General features: G+C 40.8%; 1 protein-coding gene across 6 annotated transcripts in view; it reads right to left on the reverse strand.

Annotated features, from left to right (window-relative positions):
- Positions 1–24,678, reverse strand: part of LOC144043651 (transcriptional repressor p66-alpha-like) — a 31,794-nt gene extending 7,116 nt beyond the window's left edge. Inside the window, exons 1-7 of one of the 6 annotated variants that reach the window (XM_077557524.1) lie at positions 24,088–24,311; positions 10,094–10,569; positions 6,790–6,925; positions 6,376–6,504; positions 5,275–5,352; positions 5,066–5,185; positions 1,086–1,268 (exon numbers count right to left, since the gene is read on the reverse strand). In XM_077557524.1, the coding sequence (XP_077413650.1) occupies positions 1,086–1,268; positions 5,066–5,185; positions 5,275–5,352; positions 6,376–6,504; positions 6,790–6,925; positions 10,094–10,569; positions 24,088–24,210 (1,245 nt within the window). In that variant the 5' untranslated portion in view covers positions 24,211–24,311. The other 5 variants (XM_077557521.1, XM_077557522.1, XM_077557520.1 and 2 more) reach the window with 5 other exon arrangements.
- Positions 24,679–25,096: the final 418 nt, after the last annotated feature.

The raw sequence follows: 25,096 nt of genomic DNA on the forward strand, positions 1-25,096 counted from the left end.
ATTGAAAATGAGCTGAATCGTAAAATCGAGGTGCATATAAATAAATACACTCTTGCCTTCTTCTGGACTATTAAATAAAAGCTGTTGTTCTTAAATTCTCTTATATCCAAATGTTGTGAGTTGTAATTTTGGCACAATACTGAATGGGTGGTTTACAAGACATATTTACAATTGTTACTAACTACTTCATTGTGGCATTTAAGCACAAGCTTGGAATGTTAAGTTGACCTTAAAACTGGTTTAACATCAATATACATTATTGTTGTCTGAACATTTTACACGGGATTTATTTTTGAATAAATGAAATCTTTAAATAGATGTTCGGTTTATTATTTTGATTAAAATCATCATTTTCCGACGACCAGAATAAATTAAAAAAAAAATAAAAATAAATCAAGATGTCGCCTAGCCCTACAACAAATTCAATTTGAAATCGGAAGTCATGGAAAACTGTGGCATGCAAATATTTAAGTATACAGTACATTTATCTTTTTGAAAAAAAAAAAGTCAACCCCCCCCCAAAATTTTCTTGACAAGAATATGTTCTATGCAGCCCCACTTGTCTAAATAGGGTATTCTGGTTATTATTGTGGAATATGAGTTAAACAGCAAAATCCAGCTGTTTTTATCTCAGAGGGCGGACATTTTGCCACTGTGATGTCATCTTCAGTCAACAGCAAGTGGCAAAATGGCCGCCCCCTGAGATGGATAAAAATGGCTGGATTTTGCTTCATAACTCTTATTCCACAAATCAAATATTAATCAGAATTAGTGAGGTCCAAGATAACATATTATTGTCAAGAAATATTTGAGGTTGACTTCCAATTTAAAAATGAAGACAATTTTTTTTGCAGATTTTCTTTCAGAATTAAAAAAAAAAAAAAAAAAAAACCATTAAGAATTAGAAATTTAGAAACAGAAAATTGGCATTAATGTTTGTCATTATGGTGGCATTTAAGTTTTTTTGTAACATAAGTATATCTAATTATTATTTTTTGGTGTCGAGAGTTAAGAGAGCCACTGCCTTCAGTAGCAAATGAAAAAGAGATGCAGCGGCCTGCACCTGGTCCCCAACCATTGCCTACCAGTGAGTTTGCAGTACTTCCGATTCTGATGAGGCCCGCCTGCAGCATGTTTCTCTGACCCTGGCCAGCAGGGACGGAGGTCCTGGCGGCCAGCAGCAGGGGAGGCGGCCCCCCGGAGCCTCTGCCTCCAGAGGCGGCCAACTGCTGCTGTTGCTGCTGCTGCTGGCGGAGAGCCTGGATCTGCTGCGAGAGTGATGTGAAAAGTCCTATGTTAAAATTAAAACTTTTCCCTGAGTTAGTCTTGGAAGGTTAAAAGAGTGAGAAAGTGGCGCGAGCCGGGACTTTCCTGAATATGAACACAGAGAGGCCACAACACTGATCACTTGCACGATCCACTGAGATCCAACTCAAGATCTGACGCCGCCACCTTTTGCCACAATTTCCGTTATTACCTCACTTGTTTTTTTTAATGGGCAGCTCACCCAGTCTGTAATGTCGTGTTAATTGTATACTCCATTTTAAACGTTTGTCTCAGTTTTAGTCCAGTTTCAAGCATGCTTGTTAGTTTTATCATAATTAGTCATCCTCATCCAGTTTTTATTTCGTCAACTTTTAGTCGACTATAAATCTAGCATTTTAGTCTTTATTTTAGTCCAAGAAACCATAATTGTCAACGTTTTAGTCTAGTTTTAGTCAGGACAATCATTTTACCTCTGTGTATATATTTTTTGTCAGCAGATAATGTTGAACATTTCGAATCTAAAATTATTTCACATAAAATTTTCTCTCGTCTTTTTGATGAGAAACAACTTCGCACACAATTAGAGTGGCTACTATGGCTCCATGCTACGAGCTAGTAAATTAGCCAGCATTAGTTAGCGGTCGCATTAACATTCTTGTTGGAACGTTGGATTGATGTTACACTATAACCTATAATTGACTTTTCTTTTGACCTTTCACCGTGAATTCACCTCCTGTCTGTCCCGTGTGTTTGTTCATGTTGAATTCGCTAGCTTCAAATTTGAAAGGGGGCGTGTCACCATGTGCTAGTGACGAATTACAAAATCACATAATTCACGTTTCGTCTTTGTTCATGAACTAAAATATCCAGATTTTAGTCTAGTTTTTATTAAGTGAAGTACATTTTTGTCTCGTCTTCATTAGTCGCCGAAAATGCATACGGATTTAGTCGCAGTTATGGTTTATTAATGAGGGTTTTAGTCGAGCCTAGTTTAGTTTAGTTTTTGGTCGGTGGAAAATGTGTGTTGACAAAAATATTTTTATTTCGTTTTTGTTAACAAAATTAACACTACTATAATGACTATTGGCACGTTTCTTAGTTGTAAGTTTGTGAGGAGAAACATTTTTTTTTTGAGTTTTGTTTTTGGTATTTTATAGTTTGAGATGTCACAAAAGCCAACGCAAAGTCATAATTCTGCTCGACATTTTTGTTGTTGTAAAAAAAGGTTTGTTGGCGTTTTCAGTGAAAACAACGCATATTTTCATGCTGATTAGTAAAGAACGGATAAAGTAATAAATAAACTTTAGTTCTGGTGAAAGAAGAGTGTCTACTCTTTTGGTAGGTTTGGTGCGTAAGGACCCTAATGACCCGGATCAGTCTGTTTATTTTTTCAAGGCTTTGCATCATAAAGTAATTGCTGAAAATGTGGAAGCACTCGCCAAAAGGTGGGCATCCGTCAGTAGTTGGGTTTCCATCCACCCATTTTTATTTGAATTTTCAAGAAATTACAAATTAAAGCTGAATGGAAATGCTGGAAATTCGAACAAGGGCCCAAAATTCGCAAAAAAGTAAAAAAAAAAAGAAGAAAAAAAGGAAAATGCAAATTTTGGCTATGGAAGCCGCTAGCAAGACCGGATACACGTCGCATGCTTTGACCGGATATAACGTCACACGTACGTTTGTGGTCCCAAAGCAATGTTGGACGATAAATTAAGGTATGTTTGGGGGATGACGAAACAGAAATATTTGTAGAATTAATTAAAGAAGCAAATATTAATGCTATTTCAGATGGAAAACAGGTAAGAATCGCTACAGTTTATCAGGAATTACAAAAGCAATCTCATACGACGTCGTCGCACGACGCAGTTGCTTCTTGGTCTCCTTTTTTGAAATTACTGGTGGATCACATCTCTATGGTGTATAGCGCCACCTACAGCAGTGGAGTGCCCTCTCAATATTCGCAAACAAAGAACAGATGGAAACCGGCAAAAGTTGCATGTTTGTTTTGCGTATTTTCAGAAAATTTGCTTAAAAAATGTGACTAGTGACAAGCCGATGTAACAACGGTTTTGCCCAATTCTGGTATATTGTCACAGAGCACAATATTCTGTGGTCCGTGAAAAATTTGTCAAAATGCTCGAAATCGGTTGGCAATATGGGGAACTCTACTTCAATGGGTAGCAGTGACGACGTTTATTGTTTGTTTGCATGTGCTGCGAAGACTCTCTTGTAGCTCCTCCCTGACATACAAAGTTTGTCTTTCAGTCAAGATATATCACTTGGACATACTTCCTTGACATCATTGTAGTACTTTTCGATTTGACAGCTTTCTGTGGTACCTTAGGGCATTTCAGAAAGAGCACAAAAAACTCAATTTTGCTCAATTTTGATGAAAACAATCAGAGCGCAATTAGCAATATCCGTCCGTCCGTCCGTCTTCTTCCGCTTATCCGGGGTCGGGTCGCGGGGGCAGCAGCTTTAGCAGGGAAGCCCAGACTTCCCTCTCCCCAGCCACTTCAGCCAGCTCATCCGACGGGACCCCAAGGCGTTCCCAGGACAGCCGAGAGACATAGTCTCTCCAGTCCTGGGTCGTCCCCGGGGCCTCCTGCCGGTAGGACATGCCCGGAACACCTCCCCAGGGAGGCGTCCAGGAGGCATCCGAACCAGATGCCCGAGCCACCTCAACTGGTTCCTCTCAACGTGGAGGAGCAGCGACTCGACGCTGAGTCCCTCTCGGATGACCGAGCTTCTCGCCCTATCTCTAAGGGAGAGCCCGGCTACCCTGCGGAGGAAACTCATTTCGGCCGCTTGTATCCGGGATCTTGTTCTTTCGGTCACGACCCACAGCTCGTGACCATAGGTGAGGGTAGGAACGTAAATCGACCGGTAAATCGAGAGCTTTGCCTTTCGGCTCAGCTCCTTCTTCACCACAACGGACCGATACAGCGTCCGCATCACTGCAGACGCTGCACCGATCCGCCTGTCGATCTCCCGCTCTAACCTACCCTCACTCGTGAACAAGACCCCAAGATACTTGAACTCCTCCACTTGGGGCAGGACCTCCTCCCCGACCCGGAGAGGGCACTCCACCCTTTTCCGACTGAGGACCATGGTCTCGGATTTGGAGGTGCTGATTCTCATCCCAACCGCTTCACATTCGGCTGCGAACCGCTCCAGTGAGAGCTGGAGGTCACGGCTTGAAGAAGCCAACAGCACCACATCATCTGCAAAAAGCAGAGATGCAATGCTGAGGCCACCAAACCGGACCCCCTCAACGCCTCGGCTACGCCTAGAAATTCTGTCCATAAAAGTTATGAACAGAATCGGTGACAAAGGGCAACCTTGGCGGAGTCCAACCCTCACCGGAAACAAATTCGACTTACTGCCAGCAATGCGGACCAGACTCTGACATCGGTCGTACAGGGACCGAATGGCCCGTATCAGGGGGCTCGGTAACCCATACTCCCGAAGCACCCCCCACAGAACTCCCCGAGGTACACGGTCAAACGCCTTCTCCAAGTCCACAAAGCACATGTGGACTGGTTGGGCGAATTCCCACGCACCCTCGAGGATCCTTAAAAGATTAGTCACAATGTGCAATTGTACACCACTGCAAACGACACCTGCCTGAAATTAATAAATGACTACCTCCCTGACAGTGTCTATCAAACCTGAAAATAGTTATCGTTGGACGGGCAGAATTTTTCACACAGTGTTTATAATGGATCTCGTTTGGTTGCCCAAGTGGTCAAAACATTGTGATTGGTCGGTGAGTGTACAACATTTCCCGGCAACTCACCTGCGCTCCTCTGACCAGCGGTGGCATGATAATCTGCGATCCATGTTTCGATGACAAGTACTGCCCTCCACGCACCAAAGGCGGAGGTATGACCGTGCCTGAACTTCTACCGGACACAATCTATCAGTGAGAAAAAGGCGGCCAATCAGGAATGGCGTAGATCAATGTTCAGGTGATACGTGACACTGTTTTGTTATTGTATCGTTAACCTGTTGTGAGCCTTTGCTGCTTGCAATTGTCCCGCGTATTAGAGGAGGTGGAGCGGAGGAGCTGGACACCCCTGAAGTCTGAGGAATGGGAAGTTTATTATTTACACAGTGCACAAATCTGTAGGACAGATTTGAAAATTCTGCTACTGGTCGATAAATCACTGGATGGTTTGGGTCCTGAATACATGAAAGAAATGCTGTTTGGATATAAACCAAGTGGGGCTCTGAGGTCTGCAGATTCAGGTCAGATAGTGGAGCCCAGAGTTCAAAGCAAACACGGTGAAGCGGCATTTAGCTGTTATGCTGCACGTAAAAGGAATAAGGTGCTAACAAAAGTGAAGTCAGGCCCGAGTGTAAATGCTTTTACATGCAACCGTAAACATTTCTTGACAATAATATGTCATATGTGACCTCACTAGTCTAAACATGACATTCTGGTTAATATTACATTTGTGAAATATGATTTACGAAGCAAAACCCAGATGTTTTCACCCATCTCAGGGGGCGGCCATTATTTTTTATTTTTTTGACTCACTCCCTCACTCCCAAAAACCCGCACACCCACAAACGGGCGGGGAAGCGAACCCACGCCAACCTGCATCGTAGGTAAGTGACGGTACCACTCGACCAATCACAGTTCACCTGTTTACTGAAGCTGAGCTGTGATTGGTTCTTACCTAAGACCTGAGCAACTGATGTAATTTTCACTCGACAGCAAGTAGCAAAATGGCCGCCTTCTGATATTGATAAAAACGGTTGGATTTCAAAAATAAATAAAAATAAAATCCTACCGGCAGGATTTTGCTGCTTAATTAATATTTCACTGATGCTATATTAAACCAGAATACCGTATTTAGACTAGTGGGGCTGCATAGAACATATATTTTTGTCAAGAAAAATCTTTTGGCTTGACTTCCCCTTTAAAAACTTTTTTTTTTCTCCATACCATTGATTAATAAGGCACGCCCAGTATATCGTAGATTGTTGCGTTAAAGTAGCAGTTGTTTGAAGGTTTACAATGTATGCTAATTTCCGTTAGCCACTCTATGGCATTTTACGTTCCATATACTGTTTGTGTATGTGATTGTGCCCGCCGCTCACCTTCTGAAGAGTGTCCCTCTGTAACTGGCTCTGTCGGAGTTTCTTCAGCAGCACCAGCTTGGCCTCCTCCAGCCTCAGCTCCTCTTTCAGCTGCTTAATGACACGCTCCCGTTCGCCTGGGCTGCTCTTCTGCACGCCACACATGAAATCAATCAGAGCAACAATCGCACTACTGAAGACAAACAACCGTGTCCGGTCATGCTTCCTTCATGAAGTGAATCGTTCATTCATTTGGACTCCCTTTCAATTTGATCATCGATTGAATTTATGAGATAATTGCAAATCCTTGATGGTTCGGTAAGATTGGTCTGGCCTGATCTGACATTCCGTGTCCTTGTTTGTAGCTACTGCTGATAGTTCTGCTTTAGTATAAACTGTTTTTTTTTAAAAACATGGATGGCATGTCATTCTCACCCTGAGGAAGTCGGTGTCCAGTTCCTTCAAGTGGTTCAGACCATTCATTGGTGGACTCGGCGAGTCGTTATCCGACAAGATGATGACATCATCATCGTCCTCTTCCGGAGATGGAGGCCGCTTCTCCCTTTTTATACTGTAGGAAAAAAGGAGGGATCGTGGGTCTCGACTCTTGATCATGTGACTAGCCCGGACTGGACTAATAAATAATTAGTGCGTTCATTTTGAGATAATTTTGAGATAATTTAAAGTTTCTTTAACGCTACCATTTTTTTTAAACGCATGATTAATGAGCGCCCCTTACTTGGAAAGTCTGTACTGGGGGAATTCCAGTCGCAACGCAGCAGACACGTCCACCTCAAAATTTAGCAGTAATAAATTGAATAATAATGCATATATTTGTGAAGACTGGGGTCAAATTGTATTTTACAATTTAAAAAATTTGCTCAATTTCACAAGTTAATTCATGTTAAAGCAACACTAAGGAACTTTCAGTTTACAATGATTATAGCGACACCATATGGACATAAGCGGGATTGTTATGTCTGAAGGAAAAGCACATTTCCTATGAGGACAAGCGCATTGCGTCGTTTTTTTTTTTTAGATTAGATAGCTCTTAATATGCAAAGTAAAATGCACTGCGCTGTCACGTCTTACAAATGCAATTATGCCATCTAGTGGCAATATCACACTCGTTTTTTTACAGTACAGTACATATTTTTAATTTTAACTCAATTTTATGAATTATTATGAAATGACTGTATCAATGACTAAAAGTGCAGCCATATTTCTAGAAGTTTAACATTTTTTCCCCTTTTATGTTAACAAGAGTATGAAACCTTATTGTACATTTTATTGTACATTTAGAACAGATATGAAATGTGCAATTATCATGAGTTAATAATTGATTCATGCGATTAATTACGATTATTATTATTTTTTATCACAATCTAATCTGACACCCCTAATAAAAATATAAATAAAACAAATAAACAAACAAAAAATTGTCCAAACGATGGCTTGTACAGTTACTAAAACTAGTAAACTAGTAAACTTAGGAGCGCAACTGTATGTGAGAAAAAGGCTTAATGCCCATAAAATATAAAATGCTGTGACAATTGTTTTGATATTTGCAAAGATTGAAGTGGACATGAGTAGAGATGTGCAGATGAATTTTGGTGCCGTTTCATAGCAATTTTGTGTCATTAAGGTACATTTAGCTTTTGTATATGTAAACTTACAAGCACAACTGTATGACTAAAAGCTCCTAAGTTGGGCTACTTGCATCTCAAGGCACAACTGTACAGTTTGAAGGATGGGCGAGTAACCAATTCAAATGATACAGAAGGCAAAAAATATCTGTCATCGACTACTTGCCAGTAGTTGGCGCTATACTGCGGCGGTTTTACACATTGGTGAATCCTCACCAAACAAACAAAGGTCCTTGGTCACAATTTTGTTCCTTGAAGTTTTATATATCAAAAAGTACTAGAGGTATTGATACTCTGTATCGGTGCGTATCCTACTTAAGAGCTATTTCTTGGACTAAAATCGGTCTGAAAAAAAAAAAGTGGTGTCGACATGCGAAATGTTTACAAGACAGGCGACACGTGTTGGGATTCCCCGATAAATGAATAAATGAATAAATAAATGCATTTTTATGAAGCGTTAAGTCAGGGCATGAAAACATGAGGCCTGTCTGCCTGAGCCGCCCTCGTTCTGTGCGTGTGCGTGTGTTTCCTCGGGGCTTAGCGCCATCATCACTTCCTGTGGATTAATCACTACTTCCAAAGTAGTCACATGACCTCAAAAGTCGTCATCACGCGACTCACTTTTCCTCCAATACAACCCCACGACCCCTCCCTGCTTCTTCCACGGTAGTAGCCATGGCAACAGCCGGCTGGAACCGGTTTATGACACTCGGCTTCATTTTGTGTGCGTGGACCTTTTAGGGTTCTTAGGCTAAAGTTAAAAGTCACCTCGGAGTATTGTTGCGGCCTTTTCTGTAGAATGTAAATGATGATGAAGAAACTTTAAAAAGTCTGTTCATGTCCAAAATAACTCAATGATATCAATTTTGCATCAGGATCAAATAAGCAGCCTGCAGTGTCTGATCAAATTTCACGGAATGCTTTTTTTGCACAAAGTGGAGACTGTGGAGTAGAGATAGACTGATTATCGGTATCGGCCTTTAAAAAAAACAATAATAAAATATTGAGGATGACAGCATGAGCTGTCCAGCGTGGGGTCCTGTTCCATTGGTCACAACTGACAAATAAAATCGATCAATACATTTATTTCATGCTAGTTGTATGCATTCTTTGTATTTTACGACGTCTAATAAATGTTGGTGTCCACGACATCCTCCGATCTAGCAACCAAGCATGATTTCCATCGTGCACCATTCAAAGCTAATTTATTGGCAATTTGTCGTTTGTATGAAGGCAGTGAAGCTGCTCAAGTCTAAACATAATGGATTTTAAAAAAAAATTGGACATGTGAGTGCACAAATATAGTTAAAACAGTTAACGCACTGGTGTCAAACTCATATTAGCTCAGGGGCCGCATGGAGGAAAATATATTACTAAGTGGGCCGGATCGGTTAAAAAATGGTATACAACTTAAAAACAATTGCCGTCCATTTATACGGATATTTTCACAATTTGTTCGGCCAGCCCTAAATTACGGAGCTCAACTGTAATCATATTGTTCCAAAAAATAACACGAATGTAATGAAACGCGGCAACATTTTGCCTGTACGAGTTCCGGACGTGTTAAATCTACCCATAATGCATTGTGTGACGCAGTTAATAAAGTTATAAGGACGTTAATCCTTGTCATATGTATTTGTGCTCCCAGTAATTGAAATTGTGTCATCGTTAACACGTTTATGTCGGTCTATGATTTTTTTTTTTTAACAAACCGTAACTTTGAGTTGTGTGTCAAATAATGACATCCAGGACGATTCTGTGTACAAGTTGCATTGCTCATCTGAGGACTGCTTGTGAAGTTACACATTTATATGCTTTGATTATGGCATGCTGATTAATCAGTCCGACATTACAATAATTTTTTTTTTTTTACTTTCCAAAATCGTCTCGCGGGCCGGATTAAACCCCTTTGCGTGCCTGACCCGGCCCGCGGGCTTTTTGTTTGACACCCCTGACTTAACGCCTCTATTACCCGTCACTGCTGACTTCCATGCAACTAATGTTGAATCATTTCCCCTGAGCTGCAGCCCCGACCCTGATTCCAAACTCCTTTGGATGGGCAGGTTATTTTGAAGTTGAGAACCGATTCTTACCCTTTGGAAGTGGTCATGTCCACAGGCTGCTCTCCAGTCTGGATCTCCACTTTGATGGTTGCCTTCACCTCGCCGGCAGCCAACATGCTAGCGGAGACTTTTGGCTCCGTGGGTTGGAATCGGCTGGCGGCGTCCGCATCCTTCTCCACCTTCAGCTCCCGATTAGCTTTGTCATTGCACGGGGTTTGATTGTCCAAGCTCGCTTCACAAGCGGCCTTGTCTTCCGCCGGCCGAGGTAGCGTCAATTGCTCCGGTTCCTCACTTGATCCGGTCCCAGTCGGACTCGGACCATCCTGTTCCAGTTCTGGTTCAGGTCTAGGCGAAATTGCCTCCTGGGTTTTAGGTCGGGGCTGCTCCAGCTTGGGCTTTTTGCTTCCATTATCAGGACTGGAAGGTTCTGTAGTCTGCGGTGCCACATCCCTCTCCAGCGCCCTCTTCTGGCTGCGTGTCTGGCGGACGGCCTCCTCGGACATCCCCTGGGGATACATCGCAAAACGGATTGGGTTACATGTGTGGATTAGTTGGAGAGTTCAAACATATCTACAGAGTGGGTCGAAGACCAAGAAACACTTCAACTTGTTATCAAACTGGCCATGTCTCCAACACAAACCGACTAAACTCACTGAAAGTTGATCTTGCCAGGAAACTTATTAGTCATTGAAAAAGTTTGCAATTTTCATTTTAATGTGGATGGCAGGACAATGTTGAACTAAGATCATCGAGAGTAGAAGGAAGGATCTCGTTTCCACCTTGAAAATAAGGAGTCTCATTAACATAAAGTGAGTTTACTTTCTCACCTATGAGATGGGAAGATCCTGTTTACAAAGTTATTTTTAGTTTCATTTACAACAGAACCACACAAACCGGTCGGTTCATTAAGTACCCCTGCTTAAGCTAATGAGAATCCAACACGAGAGCTGTTTAAAATATTCGGTCTGCAGAGGTTCAGCGTTGAGTGACACTTTTCAGAGAGATGTTCATTTAATAATAATGTTTTTGTTTTTTTTGGAATAGTGTTGGATCATACTGATATTTGTTTACAAAATCTTGGTTTCCTTATTTAGCTACAACAACAGCATTTGAAACAGCTGTCCGTATGATGTGTTGCAGGTTTTGTTATTTCAATTAAAGGATAATCAGGAAGTGAATTTTCTGTGGGGAAAAGTAAACACATTTCTCTGGGCAAACGGAATTTTTTTTGACATATTCGATGTTGGATTAAGATTCCAACAGCTGAAATTGAAACAAGATATATGAGCATTAAATGCAAACGTGACTTCAGAAATATGGAGATCATTTGGAGTCAAAAGATTAGAGTTTTGCTCCCTCGGTTTCGTACTTTCAGCTCGGCATCTTTCGATCTTATTCACATATCATCGCTGCTACAATTGTCTGGCGGACAAAACTGACCTTGACTCATCGGCAGCGAACACATGGTTTGCGAAATGGCCTTCGGACAAAACAAACTGGATTAGTGTAATCACAAGATGTCGAGTTAAATTCCCAAACATTGATTATGCACAACGTTTTGCCAGCACGTTTTTCAAACCATTATACCGAAGGTACTTGTAGAGTTAAAAAAAAAAAAAAAAAACGTTCCATGGGGGAATATGAATTGGAGCATATACTGAAATATTCAACACAACCCATGAAGCCAAATGCAAGAGAAACAATTTTATTCCATTTTTTTTGCCCACTCATAAAACCTCTGCCATCTTTTAGTGTGCATCTTTAATCCAACATGTGGAATTCCTCACTCAATCAGTAGAAACGCAAAAGGAGGAAGCGGAGAAGCCAGTGAGGAAAAGTGAAATGTTCTGATATTACCAAGTCGACTACAAGACTATGGAAGGGCTGTTTCTGCAGGGCCAACCGCGTTACACACCTCCGAGTAGGCAAAACCCCTCATTGTGAAATAAGTTCTAATAAATAAACACTGGCAAGTTACAACAAACGTCGTTCGATGACTTCACTCAGAATATCGTGCAAGATTTCAACACACGGAGTTAACAGTAGTGTCATTTTCTTCTTGTTTTCTGATGCCACGGGTACCAAACAAAGGAAAATCATCATGAGCACCATCTCTGTCCTGGCGGATCAGTGAAACATAGCCAAGTCGACAATAGGTCAAATACAGAACCTAAAATTCAGCTGTGTAAGTACATTATTTAGTTGTCCCTTTTGCAAGTTAAAAGTGAAGGAAATTAGATTTCTCCACTTCCCAAAACACTACACATCCGTCATGCAAGATCACACATACAGAAAGCGTCAGTATTTTCCGTTTTTAACACTTGTATGGCAAATGATGAATGTTACTTTTCTTTTTAGACGATTGCTTCCTGTATCTAGACCAGGGGTGCTCAAGTTCGGTCCTCGAGAGCCCCCCCGTCCAGCCTGTTTCCTATGTTTCTCTCCACTAACGCACCTGATTCATGATCAGGATCGTTATCAGGCTTCTGCACAGCTCGCCGATGAGATGATCATTAGATTCAGCTGTGCTGCAGGAGGGAAACATGAAAAACAGGCTGGATAGGGGCTCCCGAGGACCGAACTTGAGCACCCCTGATCGAGACTAATATACGTTTTTAGAGTATGCAGCATGTATAACTTATGTAATTTGTTGGTTTTAACTATAAAATATATATATGTAAATAATAGGGCTGGGTTTAATTTTTTTTTTTAATAATCGATATCAAATAAAAAAAATGTTTTAGCCCAATATCGATTCATAAAACCATGAATCAAATATTTAAATATCACATTTTCCCCATAAATTCTTAAGAAAATAGAATTTTAAAGGCCAATTTTTTTTGTATCTTACTGTTTTCTTCAAATTTACTGTTCACATGAATTTTAAAGGATTTTTTTTAAATTTATGAAAGACCTGACTTACTGCACTTTAAGACAATTCAAAATATTTTAAGTTTATATTTATAATTATTAAATTAGAATTATGAAAATATTTTCGCCTCATTCTTGCTGATGTTACTTTCATTATTGTACCAAATTATTTGACCAGTTAACCTCCGCAAAATTTAGTTTGGAACTTAATATTTGTGGAGTTTTGACCATGTCCTTGACATTTAAGAAGAATTGATGTTCCATAATTAATCGATAATATCGGATTGAACTGAAGTGAATTGAATCGGGAAAAATCTAAATCGAATCAAACTGAACTCTTGTGATTTGAAATGAAATCAAATCAATTGAGGAAATGACAATCAATACACAGCCCTAATAAATAGTGCATTCTTAAAACATGAAGTCCCAATCTAGTGCTGATCACCTTCACGCCAGATGTCACTTTGAGAGGACACAAAACAACAAATTCAGGTTCCAGAACCCTAAATAAGTTCTTATTCCGTTCAACACAAAAAGTCGACCCAAAATGTATCAAAGGTTGACATTTTCTGAGTCTGCCCAACGCGGTATGCAGTGGGAGACGACCTTTGCCCATACTGTGGTTCACAGACAAGATAGAAAGAAACGCACACTTGAATCTATCATTTGGAATACACAGTACAATATAAACTTCCAATCTAGCATCCACGTGAAGTGCATCAATGTCCAACATCATATTCATGCATACAGAACACCTCCTGCCTATTGTACCAAGGCCCTCAATCTGGCCGGCGATAAGTGACAGCGAAGGTTGCATCCTTTTTTTCCCCCCTTTTCTTTTAAGGGAATTAAAACATTAAAATTACAATCATGGCGGCGTGTATGAAGCGCATAGAGGTTAGCTTTGATGACATGCATAGTAGTCGCAATACAACATATGGACCACTCATCTGCTAACAGCTTACTAAGTTTATGTTTTTTTTTTATATATAGTCTTACATCACTAAAACACACATGACATGACCCTTCCCAGGATTCAGCAGGACACACAAAGCAGTTTTTCCGAGAACTGGTTTAAACCAGTTGGCTAGTGTGTGTATGTGTGTGTGTGTGTGTGTGTGTGTGTGTGCAACTGAGGGAGAAACTGAAGCTAGTTTTAACCCTCCAGGTGCCGGAGCAGACACTCGGCTTCCACAGTGGCGGCCATTATACAGTGTCAACGTGGGTGTAGCGTGTGTGTGTGTGCGTCTGTGTGCGTGACGGCACGGAGGACGTACTGTAGCAGTGAGATGATGGCGTCGCACTCGCACGCTGAGGGAACGCCGCCACATACCCCACGAGGCCAACCTGATCTTTCTTACACGGGGGTCTCAATGGCCGAACGGTTTCACATTTCATCTCCGTGGCATTTTTTTTTTTTTTAACACACATTTTCTTTGAGCCCACACACACACACACACACACACACACACACACGCGGATCACAACCCCATCAACCTACACATTAATATGGCACCATATGCACTTAAGTAGGGTAATGCCTCTTAAGTAGAAAAAACTACAGTAAGTTGCGTAGCTCTGATGGCTATGACGTCTCCTGTTAATATTGCGCCACAGTTACTCATTTTCACTATTAGCTCTTAGAGCATGTAGTGTAAAAGTCAAGTAGTATACTGTACAGGGTAATAAAAGTAAAAGCACAACTGAATACATGTTTTTTGATTACTTCCAACAAGGTGGGGCACTGGGCAATCAAATTGTTAATCAAGTCCATCCATGCTAAGGAGAAAATCTCAATATTGAGCAGTTATTAGGCACAGGCATTATTTAAATAAATCAATTAATTACTTAATAAATTATCTATGGCGAAAATGAACGTTCATTTAATTATAATTGTTTCACTTTTTAACATTCTGCATTAAATATAAAAATTCTGAATAAGCAAAAACTTTTTTAACAATTAGAATTTTTAGATTCATTTTGTTTTCTTGGTGATTTAGTTTCATGTTGATAGTCAAAAGTCATCAACACACAATGAACTAAATTCTTAATCAATAAATTGCCTAATTGAGTAATGTGGTGGCCATCCCTAATAAAGGCGATCAATTAAAAAATAAGTAAAATCAAAAAGAAGCATGCAGTTTTATAAACAACCCCCCCCACCCCCCCATGTTTAATTTATATTTAAGTTGATAGAAAGAGATAAAATGCATGGCATATAATGCACTCTTTAATTTTAACACTGTCAACTTGTAAATATGTGGCTGTCATTTTATAAATTTTCGTAGAACTGCACTGTAGCCAACATGTTTGTAATATCCTGTCCTGTTAAAATAGAGACATAATGTAATCAAAATATAAAGATCATGACCATTATTTACTTTATCAATTGATGCAGCTCTTGTGTTGGATCAAAAAATTATTGTTTAAATAACCACAAATTCATATACTAAATATACTATATAAATAATATAATACTTAATCCGTGTTTGACTCTTTGGGCTCGAACCCCTCCATCTTCCCATGTGACAAAAGTGAGGAATTCATCTATGAAAATTGAGTTGATATGGCTAAAATTAACAAGATATATCACAGAGATAAAAAAATACAACATACGGTGACTGAACATACAATGCTAATGGACGTAATCTCATCCAATCAATCCTCCTAAAACTATTTGCAGGATGAAGATCCATCCCAAGCGAATTATCAGATTGGCCTTCACCAACAAACCTTGGGCTTAGCCACTATCAGGTCGGTGGCACAAGGCAGAGTTTATCTGTCATGTTCCTGCCTTGAGAAAGGTCTTCAATTTGTCAATCTGTCACTCAAGAGCTGGCAGACTCACTTTTGTCAACCATCCTCCCTGTGTGGCAAACATATTTACGTTATGTGTGGATCACGCAATGCACCAACCATGACAAACCCCCTGTCAAAATACTGTGGTATAATTTAGCAGTCCAAAAACCACTCAGGTTCATTTCTGTCCATATATTGTGCAATTTAGAATCCTACCAACATTTTCATGACAATTGTCTCAAAATGTGTGCAAATCCTAAGAGTTCGAAACATGTGTGAGAAGTTAGCCCGTCAACGAATTCATTTGACTGCATCCAACATCGGGCAACATATTTTTCTGTCCAAAGGCAGTTCAATGTTTAACTCTTTGACTGCCAGACGTTTTCAGAAAAGGGATGCCGTGGGTGCCAGCCGATTTAAGCATTTTTGACTGATCTTTCAAGGTCCACAGAAAATTATGTGTTTGGACTATGGAAACACACATACTACTAAATGAAAGATTGGACTCTCATCTTTCATCAGAAAAAAAAGTTTGTTTCTACCTTATTCCGTTTTTCAGTAATCAACAATAGAAAATGGTTAGTTTCACCTCTGTTTTGAAAAAAAAACGTCTTTTAACGTCTTTGGCACTCCTCCATATGATTTTACTAAACGTTATTTAACGTTTTTGGCAGTCAAAGAGTTAAGAAGCTTTATGGCCGTGTGTCATTGCTCCAATTTACATTTCAGGTTGTTGAGAATGATAATCTTCTGCTTGAAGCCTTTTACCGAACCTTTTACTAAAGCTTTATCATTCTCTGAAGCATCTGCTGATTGCTGAAACCAGCTTTGGTGAATGCAGAGTTCCAATGCAGCCATCCAGATTGACTCTCCCTGGCTATGCGCAAATAATGCCTGCTCTAGGAGTTCTGTGTTTTCATCAGTGGCGGCAATGACAGGCCTTTTACTGCCTGGTTTGTCAAGAACAGGTCCTGCTTCGAGAAACTCGCCTTCGATAGCAAAAATTGTACTTCGCGTTGAAGCAACGTGACGGCCACTTAACTGCAGAATGGCAACAGGAAAACTTCTTGCTCGGCGGCAATTTTTCAGCGCTGTTCAAACATCAATTGACAAGCCACACTTAGCAAAATGGCGGTCAAATAATGATAGCGTCACGTCTGTCTCAATGATACTCGAATGAAATAGAAAAATATTAAGTGTATGGTGGTTTTTGGGACACTACAAGATGCCAGTCGCAGAACTTTTCTGACCTCATGCACTTTCTCTTACAATTATTTGACAGAATCATCTTTGTGTTGCACCTTTGTCATAAAGAAGTCATGAATTAACAGTGATGTAAACTTTCATTTGACAGTGTACGACACTTAACTCTTTGGCTGCCAAAAACGTTAAATAACGTTTGGTAAAATCCTATGGAGGAGTGCCAAAGACGTTAAAAGACGTTTGTTTCAAAACAGAGGTGAAACAAACCATTTTCTATTGTTGATTACTCAAAAACGGAATAAGGTAGAAACAACCTTTTTTTTCTGATGAAAGATGAGAGTCCAATCTTTCATTTGGTAGTATGTGTGTTTCCATAGTCCAAACACATAATTTTCTGTGGACCTTGAAAGATCAGTCAAAAGATCAGTCAAAATGTTTAAATCGGCTGGCACCCACGGCATCCCTTTTCTGAAAACGTCTGGCAGTCAAAGAGTTAACAATTTGAAAATGACAAATAATAGAATGCTCTGTTTAAGCTGACATTTTGACATAGAAATATTTCTATTTCCATTACTTTTTTCTGCTTTAAAATCTGAACAAATTAGATTTGACCAGAGTCTCTGAACAGTTTACATTCAACCGTAGAGGTTCTACTGTACTCGATCAAGTTTTCCTAAAACGCCTGCACTCATGCGCAGCGGCTTAAAATGGCCCCTATAGACAATCCCTTTTATACAGAACAGTGGCCGAGTACACAAACACCCTCAATCAGTCTTGTGTGTGATCAGTGTAGCAGCACTTTCTAGAACATGGACCACAACAATGTGATAAAAAAAATAAATAAAAATCTGCTATGTCCTGACTCAATCATTCAGGTAACGCCTGGCAATTTTAACTTTACAATCATATTCACTCAATTTGACAGACTGAAGTGACAATGTCAGCAGAAGCCATCGTGACACGGAGCCCAGTGACAGGACAAAACCTTCTCCACTCTTCTTTATTTATCCGACCATTCACCAAGGCTGACCACCATTTTGTTCACAGACAATGCCTCAATGATAGTTCATGCTATTGTTGCTGCATGAAGTGTTCCTTCCAATATCATGCGAAAGAGCAGTCACAGTTACACCTCCAAGGAGCCGACCACCACACCTTACCCAAAAGGAAGGCAGATGTCTAAATACCATACACAGTCAGCATTTATCATCAATTCCCGGCGATGTGATGCATGTTTGACAAAATTAGAACAGCAGATGGCTAAATGAGTAAATAAAATGGGTGGATTATACCGGTAGTTAATGGAAAACAAATGTCAATGCTATAGGGTCAAGGCAAAGAAAGAATTATTATCTTTGTAAAAGTAACATTTTGTAATGTGTGTGTATAAAGATATTTAATTACACTTTAGCCTTCTAAAAGTACTAGTTAAAACAAGTAAAAGTACTTTAGGCCAGACACACGCTGAGCGATGCAGTGTACGGTAGCAGTGTACTGTGGCGCTAATGCTAGCCATCTTGGCGAACACTAGTAATAGTAATAATACAGTACTGTAGCTATCTTGGCTAGAATTAGCGCTACTGTACATTGTGTACACTTTGTCTGGATTACATGTGCGATGTTGCAACCCCGTTCTGAAGCATCTCAAGTTTTAAATCGGCACTAAACCAATTGCCGACGGCAAGCTAGCCGTGACAACTAGTAGCAGAAGCCCACACACATTTCAGTTGGTTTTCAATGCCATCATTCAGTGTGCAATTCATCTGAAAGAATACTTTGCTTAACATTTAGGAAGCGTTCAGGCGTTTATCAAATTAGATGAGAATATCAGCATCCATACATTTAGATGGAAAGTAATACATGTTTATTTAATAGGCATATACCACATTAACAATGTCTCAAATGTACAGTACTCCTAATTTTATGTTATCTTCATGTGATTTTTTTTTTCAGCAATGCTTTTCTTTAAAAATAAAAATAAAAAGAATTAAAAAAAAAAATTCTTAAGTGACACCAACATTTTGTATTGAATTATAAATATATACGATATATATTTTCAAATTTTAAAAAAATCTTTCCTCGAAAATAATGCCATTATGCTATCGCATTGCTATAAAGCAGGTGATATGACATAAGTCCATGATCTGATAAGTGATGCGCTATTATGACATAAGACTTTAGCATTTCATCAGAAGTACAAACATTGCCACGGTTGAAGTTAAACAGCCATATCTGCTGCCGCGACAAGAAATGCGGCTTGAGCAACACAACATGAACACACACACACATACATACACGCTTCCATTATAAGAAAACTGTCTGAAAAGTAGGTTTGAAACGCTTCATCCTATACATACAGACAGCAATCTTTGATTAAAATCGTTCTGAATTGATTCTCATTCTCAAACTAAGCCTTAACTTTGGGCTCTACAAAACAACTTGCAATCAATTATGTTGTATAACTTTTTGAAAATGCCCCAAAAAAACCCAGCTTGTCCCTACCTCAGCTTTGGACCAGTTAAAATGTCAGATGCTTGACACTGCACATAAATCTGACATCCTTGCATACTGTACGCGCATCATTTCTAGGTTCTTTTTCATGTAGCGTTATACACGAGAGGCAACGTGATGCAGATTGGAAGCACATATGTGTGGTCAATGGGGCCAAAACTATGTTTTTTCAACATATGAATGGGCAAATGAGTTGCCATTGTGTACTGATGTTCAAATGTGGAGTAACTAAAGGTTATTGCCTGCATCGCACCCTCAAGGTATCCCACAATGCACCTTGAAAATGAGTGAACATGACAGTCACTAGAAACACAATATATCCCATAATGCATTGCGCCAATCCAGAAAATATTTGTTTGTTTCCTGGGTATTGTTTTGATTTCCAACACAAAATCCATGAGTTGTGACTCAAAAATAACCTGAATATAAGTAGAGCAACACATCACATTACGGATGGATATAAAGTGCTTTATTTGTATTAATTTAACAAAATGCAAATAAATATAAAAAAAACTGTATACTGCAATGTCATTATAATTTATTTATTTGTTCAATAATTATTACAGAAGCTAATGTTGATCCGGTATGTTGTCATTATGCGACAGCAATGACGCGGTTAATGGCATAATTGACATATTCAGTTTAACCATGTACTAGTAGTATGCTCTTTACTCTCACTAGTAGGACAGTTCGGCGCACTAGTAGAATGCTAGGTGCACTAGTAGAACTGTCTTACTAGCAGCCTTTTCTGCCACCACTACTGTATGAAATTCTCGTAAAATAGTAGACAAATTGGGCATACCTGTAGGGCAACTAGATGTTACTAGCGAGGCTAAATTGTGCACCTACTAATTAAGCACTATATTTTAGCTAGTAGAAGTTTAATGTCACTAGCAGCACTAGTAGTATGCAGTTGTCAAGTCGTGCTAAGGTTTGCCTTGCTATTAGGAAGTAGTTGTCCTACAGTACTAGTATGGCAAATTTGTCCTACTAGTCACTAGTAACTAGTGACTTTAAGATGGACATCAAGTCGCAAAAAACAGTTTGACCATTTTTTCAATAAAGTTATTAAAGTAATTTCAGCATTTTTCAGTTTCCTTGCATCCAGCTTGAGGTCGTACTAGTAGGCCAACACTAGGACAAAGAGCGTTCTAGTACATGGAACTTAAGCTAGATAGCAAGGATACTGAATAAAAGCTCTAACGGCTTTCCATAAGTCAGCCAGCGACGATGGATAAATATTGAATTAAGTCCAGAAAATGGAAGGATGGATGATTAAGTTCCTTTCTATTAAACAGGTCATGAATATTTCGGTTGAAATGTAAAAAAAAAAAAATCCATGGGGTTTCATGGTGCACATACTATTCGCATTCAACTGACATTAAGATTACGTGGTGTGTCAGAAAAGTTCCAGGACAGGTATCAAAAATGATATATTCAAACTACTTTTTTTCCCTCTACAAAAAGATCCTGCGCTATTTGCTTGGTTCAGAGTGCCAGAGTTGTAGTTGTCACAATGCCCTAAGCATCTGACAGTTCCTGGTCGAGAAGAACATGGGTGTGCTGGAGCAACCTCCCGACACACCCAACCTGGCTCTTTGTGTCAAGCGGGTCATCCTGGGGACGAAGATACCTACGACATCAAGATGGTCGTGTAATTTAAAGGCCGGACTTTTGACAGAATGTATTATGCCAATGTTGCCCAAATATTCCCGAGTGTCGCCGAACAGAGTAGGAGAATTTGCCTTGAGTTGTTAATAAAAGTTTGAATAGTGGAATAGGCCTTGCCATTTGATGGAAGTGAACATTTTACTCAATACGGCAGAAAGTTCTGAGTGACAGCAGTTTAAGTAGTCAAGAAACATGATAGAATTTAAGAAAGTACTCATAGCAAAGTACAAAACTGGCTACTTGTTCTCAGCCTTTAACTTCACTTAATATATATATTTTTTTTTCCTGTATGTAGAACTATAGTTATTCTCTACAAGATTTATTTTTTGTTGTATAGTTCTTCTGTATAAAATGTATCTTTAGTTGTGTTTTGGGACATCTAAGGTCCAGACTCCGGAACAGATAATTGGATTTGCAGTACATTTCTTCTAAAAGGAAATATTAATTTGGGGTTTCATACAGTTTAAAAGGACAGTGTGTAGGATTTAGTACCATCTAGTGGTGAACTAATAGAACAGTTTTGGAGTGCGCACTACGGTGCCACACTTCGCAAGCCTACCACCAACTACAACCAATTATTTGGAGTGAGCAAACGAGCGAGTGAGCAAGCAGGCTAGCGAGGAAGAACTTGCTGGAGCAGCTAGCAAGAAATACCTGGAGCGGCTAACAAGTGCAGCTAGCGGAAGAAGCTTGCAAAAGCAAGCGAAAGAAAGGCAGAGGGAGACAAGCGGTGGGATTCAGAATCACAGGGCTCAGTGACGACCACCTGCAGGCCCCAGCTGTGGAACCTAAGCGGAGGTCGACCCATTGTGTTCAACACAAGCTGCACTACGTAAAGCGGCGAAAAACAGGCTAGCCTCCTGTAAGGTGCAACACGACCTATCTAATACAATTAGCGATTACTAAACCTACGATTATATATATTTTTTTAAATGTATGCTAGTGTGTTAAAACTTTTTTTGTGTGCATATTAATGAAATTAATATTGTGTTGTTTTTTTTTAATTAATGCATTGATGGCACTAAATCTTACACACTGTCCCTCAAAGGACCCCGTCCACACTGAAACGAGTTTCAGCGTATCAGCAAGAAACCAATGCAAAGAACTGAGAGTGTAGCAGGACCAACTGCAGCATTTGAGTAGGTAGCGTTAAAACTGTCACATTGTCATTGTATTTCTGGCTGTGCATGCAAGGAGCCAAAGGGGCATCAGAGGCATCTCTAGGCATTTGACTGCCATAGCATGTGAGCAACCAGTCGGGTAGGTGGAACCGATGGGATACTGACTGCGCTGGCGCATTGGGTTTTGCGTCGTATAGTGACGTCACGGACAGTCAAGTCCGATCTGTGTGTTTGGAGCTGTTCAAACTGAGACGCATCCTATCCAAATTGGATATGAAACTACCTCCCCAATGTGGTTTCACTCCGTCCCAGTAAAAATTGGATTTCATGTGATTAGATTGTTCAGACTACAAAAGAACCGCCCAGTTCATATCTGGATGGGCTAAAAATCGGAGTTTGGCTGGCAGGCTGAACACAGCCTAAGTATTGGCAATGACCACCACTGTCCGCCGTCTTTCGCTCTTCAGATTGACTAGCAATTAAATTTATTGTATTGACGATTCTGAGCTTATGTCACAAGTCAAAATAGCGGTCTTATAATGCATTCGAGGAAGGTTTGAAATCGGATTTATCCCACTTATTATAGTGTCCCGGTTCCGCCCTCAAAGCGTTCCAGGCTAAATAACAAACTTAACAAAAGTAAATAACAAATATGGCTGATTCCGATAAATTGTTTGTTGTTCTGGTTAACACAGTCATTCCAATTCATGTGTCACATGGACCTATGTCTTGTATTTACATTTGCCTCAAACGTTTTGAGGTCGGAACTGACACAATTGGAGAGGGATAAATCCGGTTTCCCACTTTCCTCAAATGCAGCATTATTTGATTGGTGAAGATTATTTTGATTTGAAAATATGATAAAATGTTGTTTGACTACTATGACAATATGCCTGGTTTGTATGCTAGTCGCAGACAAAAGCAATGCAATACGCAGTGGAAATGAAGCATTGCATTGCGGAAATATCAGAAAAACACGGTTGTTTGGAATTGTCAATCTTTGACCATTTTTGATTTAGAAAATCTGGTCGCCCCAGTTTAGGAGAAACGTTTTGAAAATGAGTATAAAAAAAAAAAAGATCGTCACCATCCGATCAATCACGAAAACCGATGTTGCTGTTTTGGGACATGAGTTCTGGAAGTTTTCTGACACACCTGGAGAACATTGGAAACGTTACTCTGAGAACCCCTGGCTGGAATGTGTGTGTACGGGGTGTGCGTGGGGGCCTGCGAGCGCGCGCGCGTACGCGTGTGTGCGCGCGCGCGTGTGTGTTCAGCTTTAAGAGGAGGAAGACTACGCTTGTCAAACAGCGAGAAGTAGGAAGATTAGCTACTAGATAGCAGAACCAAACAGTGGCGGCTGCCGTGGGCTTCAAACGGACAGCAAGCCTCCGCCGTCCGCGCTCCACCGCCCGGGTAGAGCCCATAAAGCAAAGTCGGCCCTTTAAAACCTAAAGCCAGCCCACGGTACATGTGCAACCAGCCGGCTTTTGAATGTTGACACCGCCTCGGAGGAGGTGAGCTCGCGAAGGAGTTAGCGAGCTAACATTAGCTCCGCCGCACAAACAACAACAAGCAGTCACTTTAGCTCGCACGTTTCAATGCTCACATGAAGCCATCAAAAAGTCCACAACACACACTTCCAGTCAAAGTGATCAAAAAGTCCCCCGGGCGGACAGTCGCATGTCAACAAGACCCACACGGTCAGAACCGAGCCCGGATCGCTGACCTGGCTGCTCCCCGATGCGGGACAGTCGTCATCTCCAGCGAGGGGGCAGCAACTTTCGAAAACATCCCGATTTTACAAAATCAAACTTGAGCGTAGCAAAGCGGGAGGGTCGTGTTTACCTTTCCGTCCCCCTCCCGAAGGAAAATGGTCGGGTCGGAACTGGGTAATGGAACCGACCGGCCCACACCAGGAGCTTGCCGCCGGCGAGGAAACGTTATAATCCCCGCTTGAAGTCGCTTCATTTCACCACTTGGGCGAACAAGATCCGCTCCGGTAAGCGCGACAAGCTTGAGAACATTTCAAAAAGAAACAATTTTGGTAGAGTGGGACCCCCCTCCCCTTCCCACGACTCAACCTTTGGCTCTGCGGACTCCGGAGAAGTGTTACTTTTCATCAGCTTCTTTATCGTCACAGATAGGTGAAGGAAGACCTGGCTCCTCGCGACGAGACCGAATAAAAGGCTCCCCTCGACCCACTCACTAAAAACTTCGGCTTCAACAACCCCCCCCCCCCCCCCCACAACACGCACACGGGCAACTTACTCGGTCGCTTTGTCGCCCGCTCGTCGCCGATGGTCGACCAAGGAATGTTTAATCTGCTGTTAACCTGGATTAATCGTTGCTTTTTTTGAAATCAAGGGGATATCCTCTTTTTTTTCGGCCCTCCCCGCTGCCGCGTCTGTTGCCAAATAATGCGCCTCAACACACATGGAGCCGCTGCGTCCTCTTTAGTGGGCATGCGCACCTCGGCATACCAGGGCGACGGGATCACATCACGTAAACCGATGACCACCAAGGGCCAAGGTAGGAAGGATGAGCAAAGTCGGGGACCCCCTTCCAGGGCTCCTCATGGGGAGGGGGGTGGTGGTGACCCAGGCCAGCTTGCCTCTACCACACGCTCACTCATTTCTGCACAACCATCTTACAAAATTGATGTGATCATATCACACTTTATCTGCTACAAGCAAGTGTGTGGAACTGCAAATACAGTGGTGCCTTGAGATACAAGCTTGGTTATTTTCTTGACCACGCTCGTAACTCAGAACGCAAATGAAATCATCTCTCCTCCATTGAAATGAATGGAAATGCCATTGATCCAGGTTCCCTCCAAAAATCCAACCAAAAATGA

The sequence above is a fragment of the Vanacampus margaritifer genome, chromosome 2, assembly GCF_051991255.1.
Source record: "Vanacampus margaritifer isolate UIUO_Vmar chromosome 2, RoL_Vmar_1.0, whole genome shotgun sequence".
NCBI lineage: Eukaryota > Metazoa > Chordata > Actinopteri > Syngnathiformes > Syngnathidae > Vanacampus > Vanacampus margaritifer.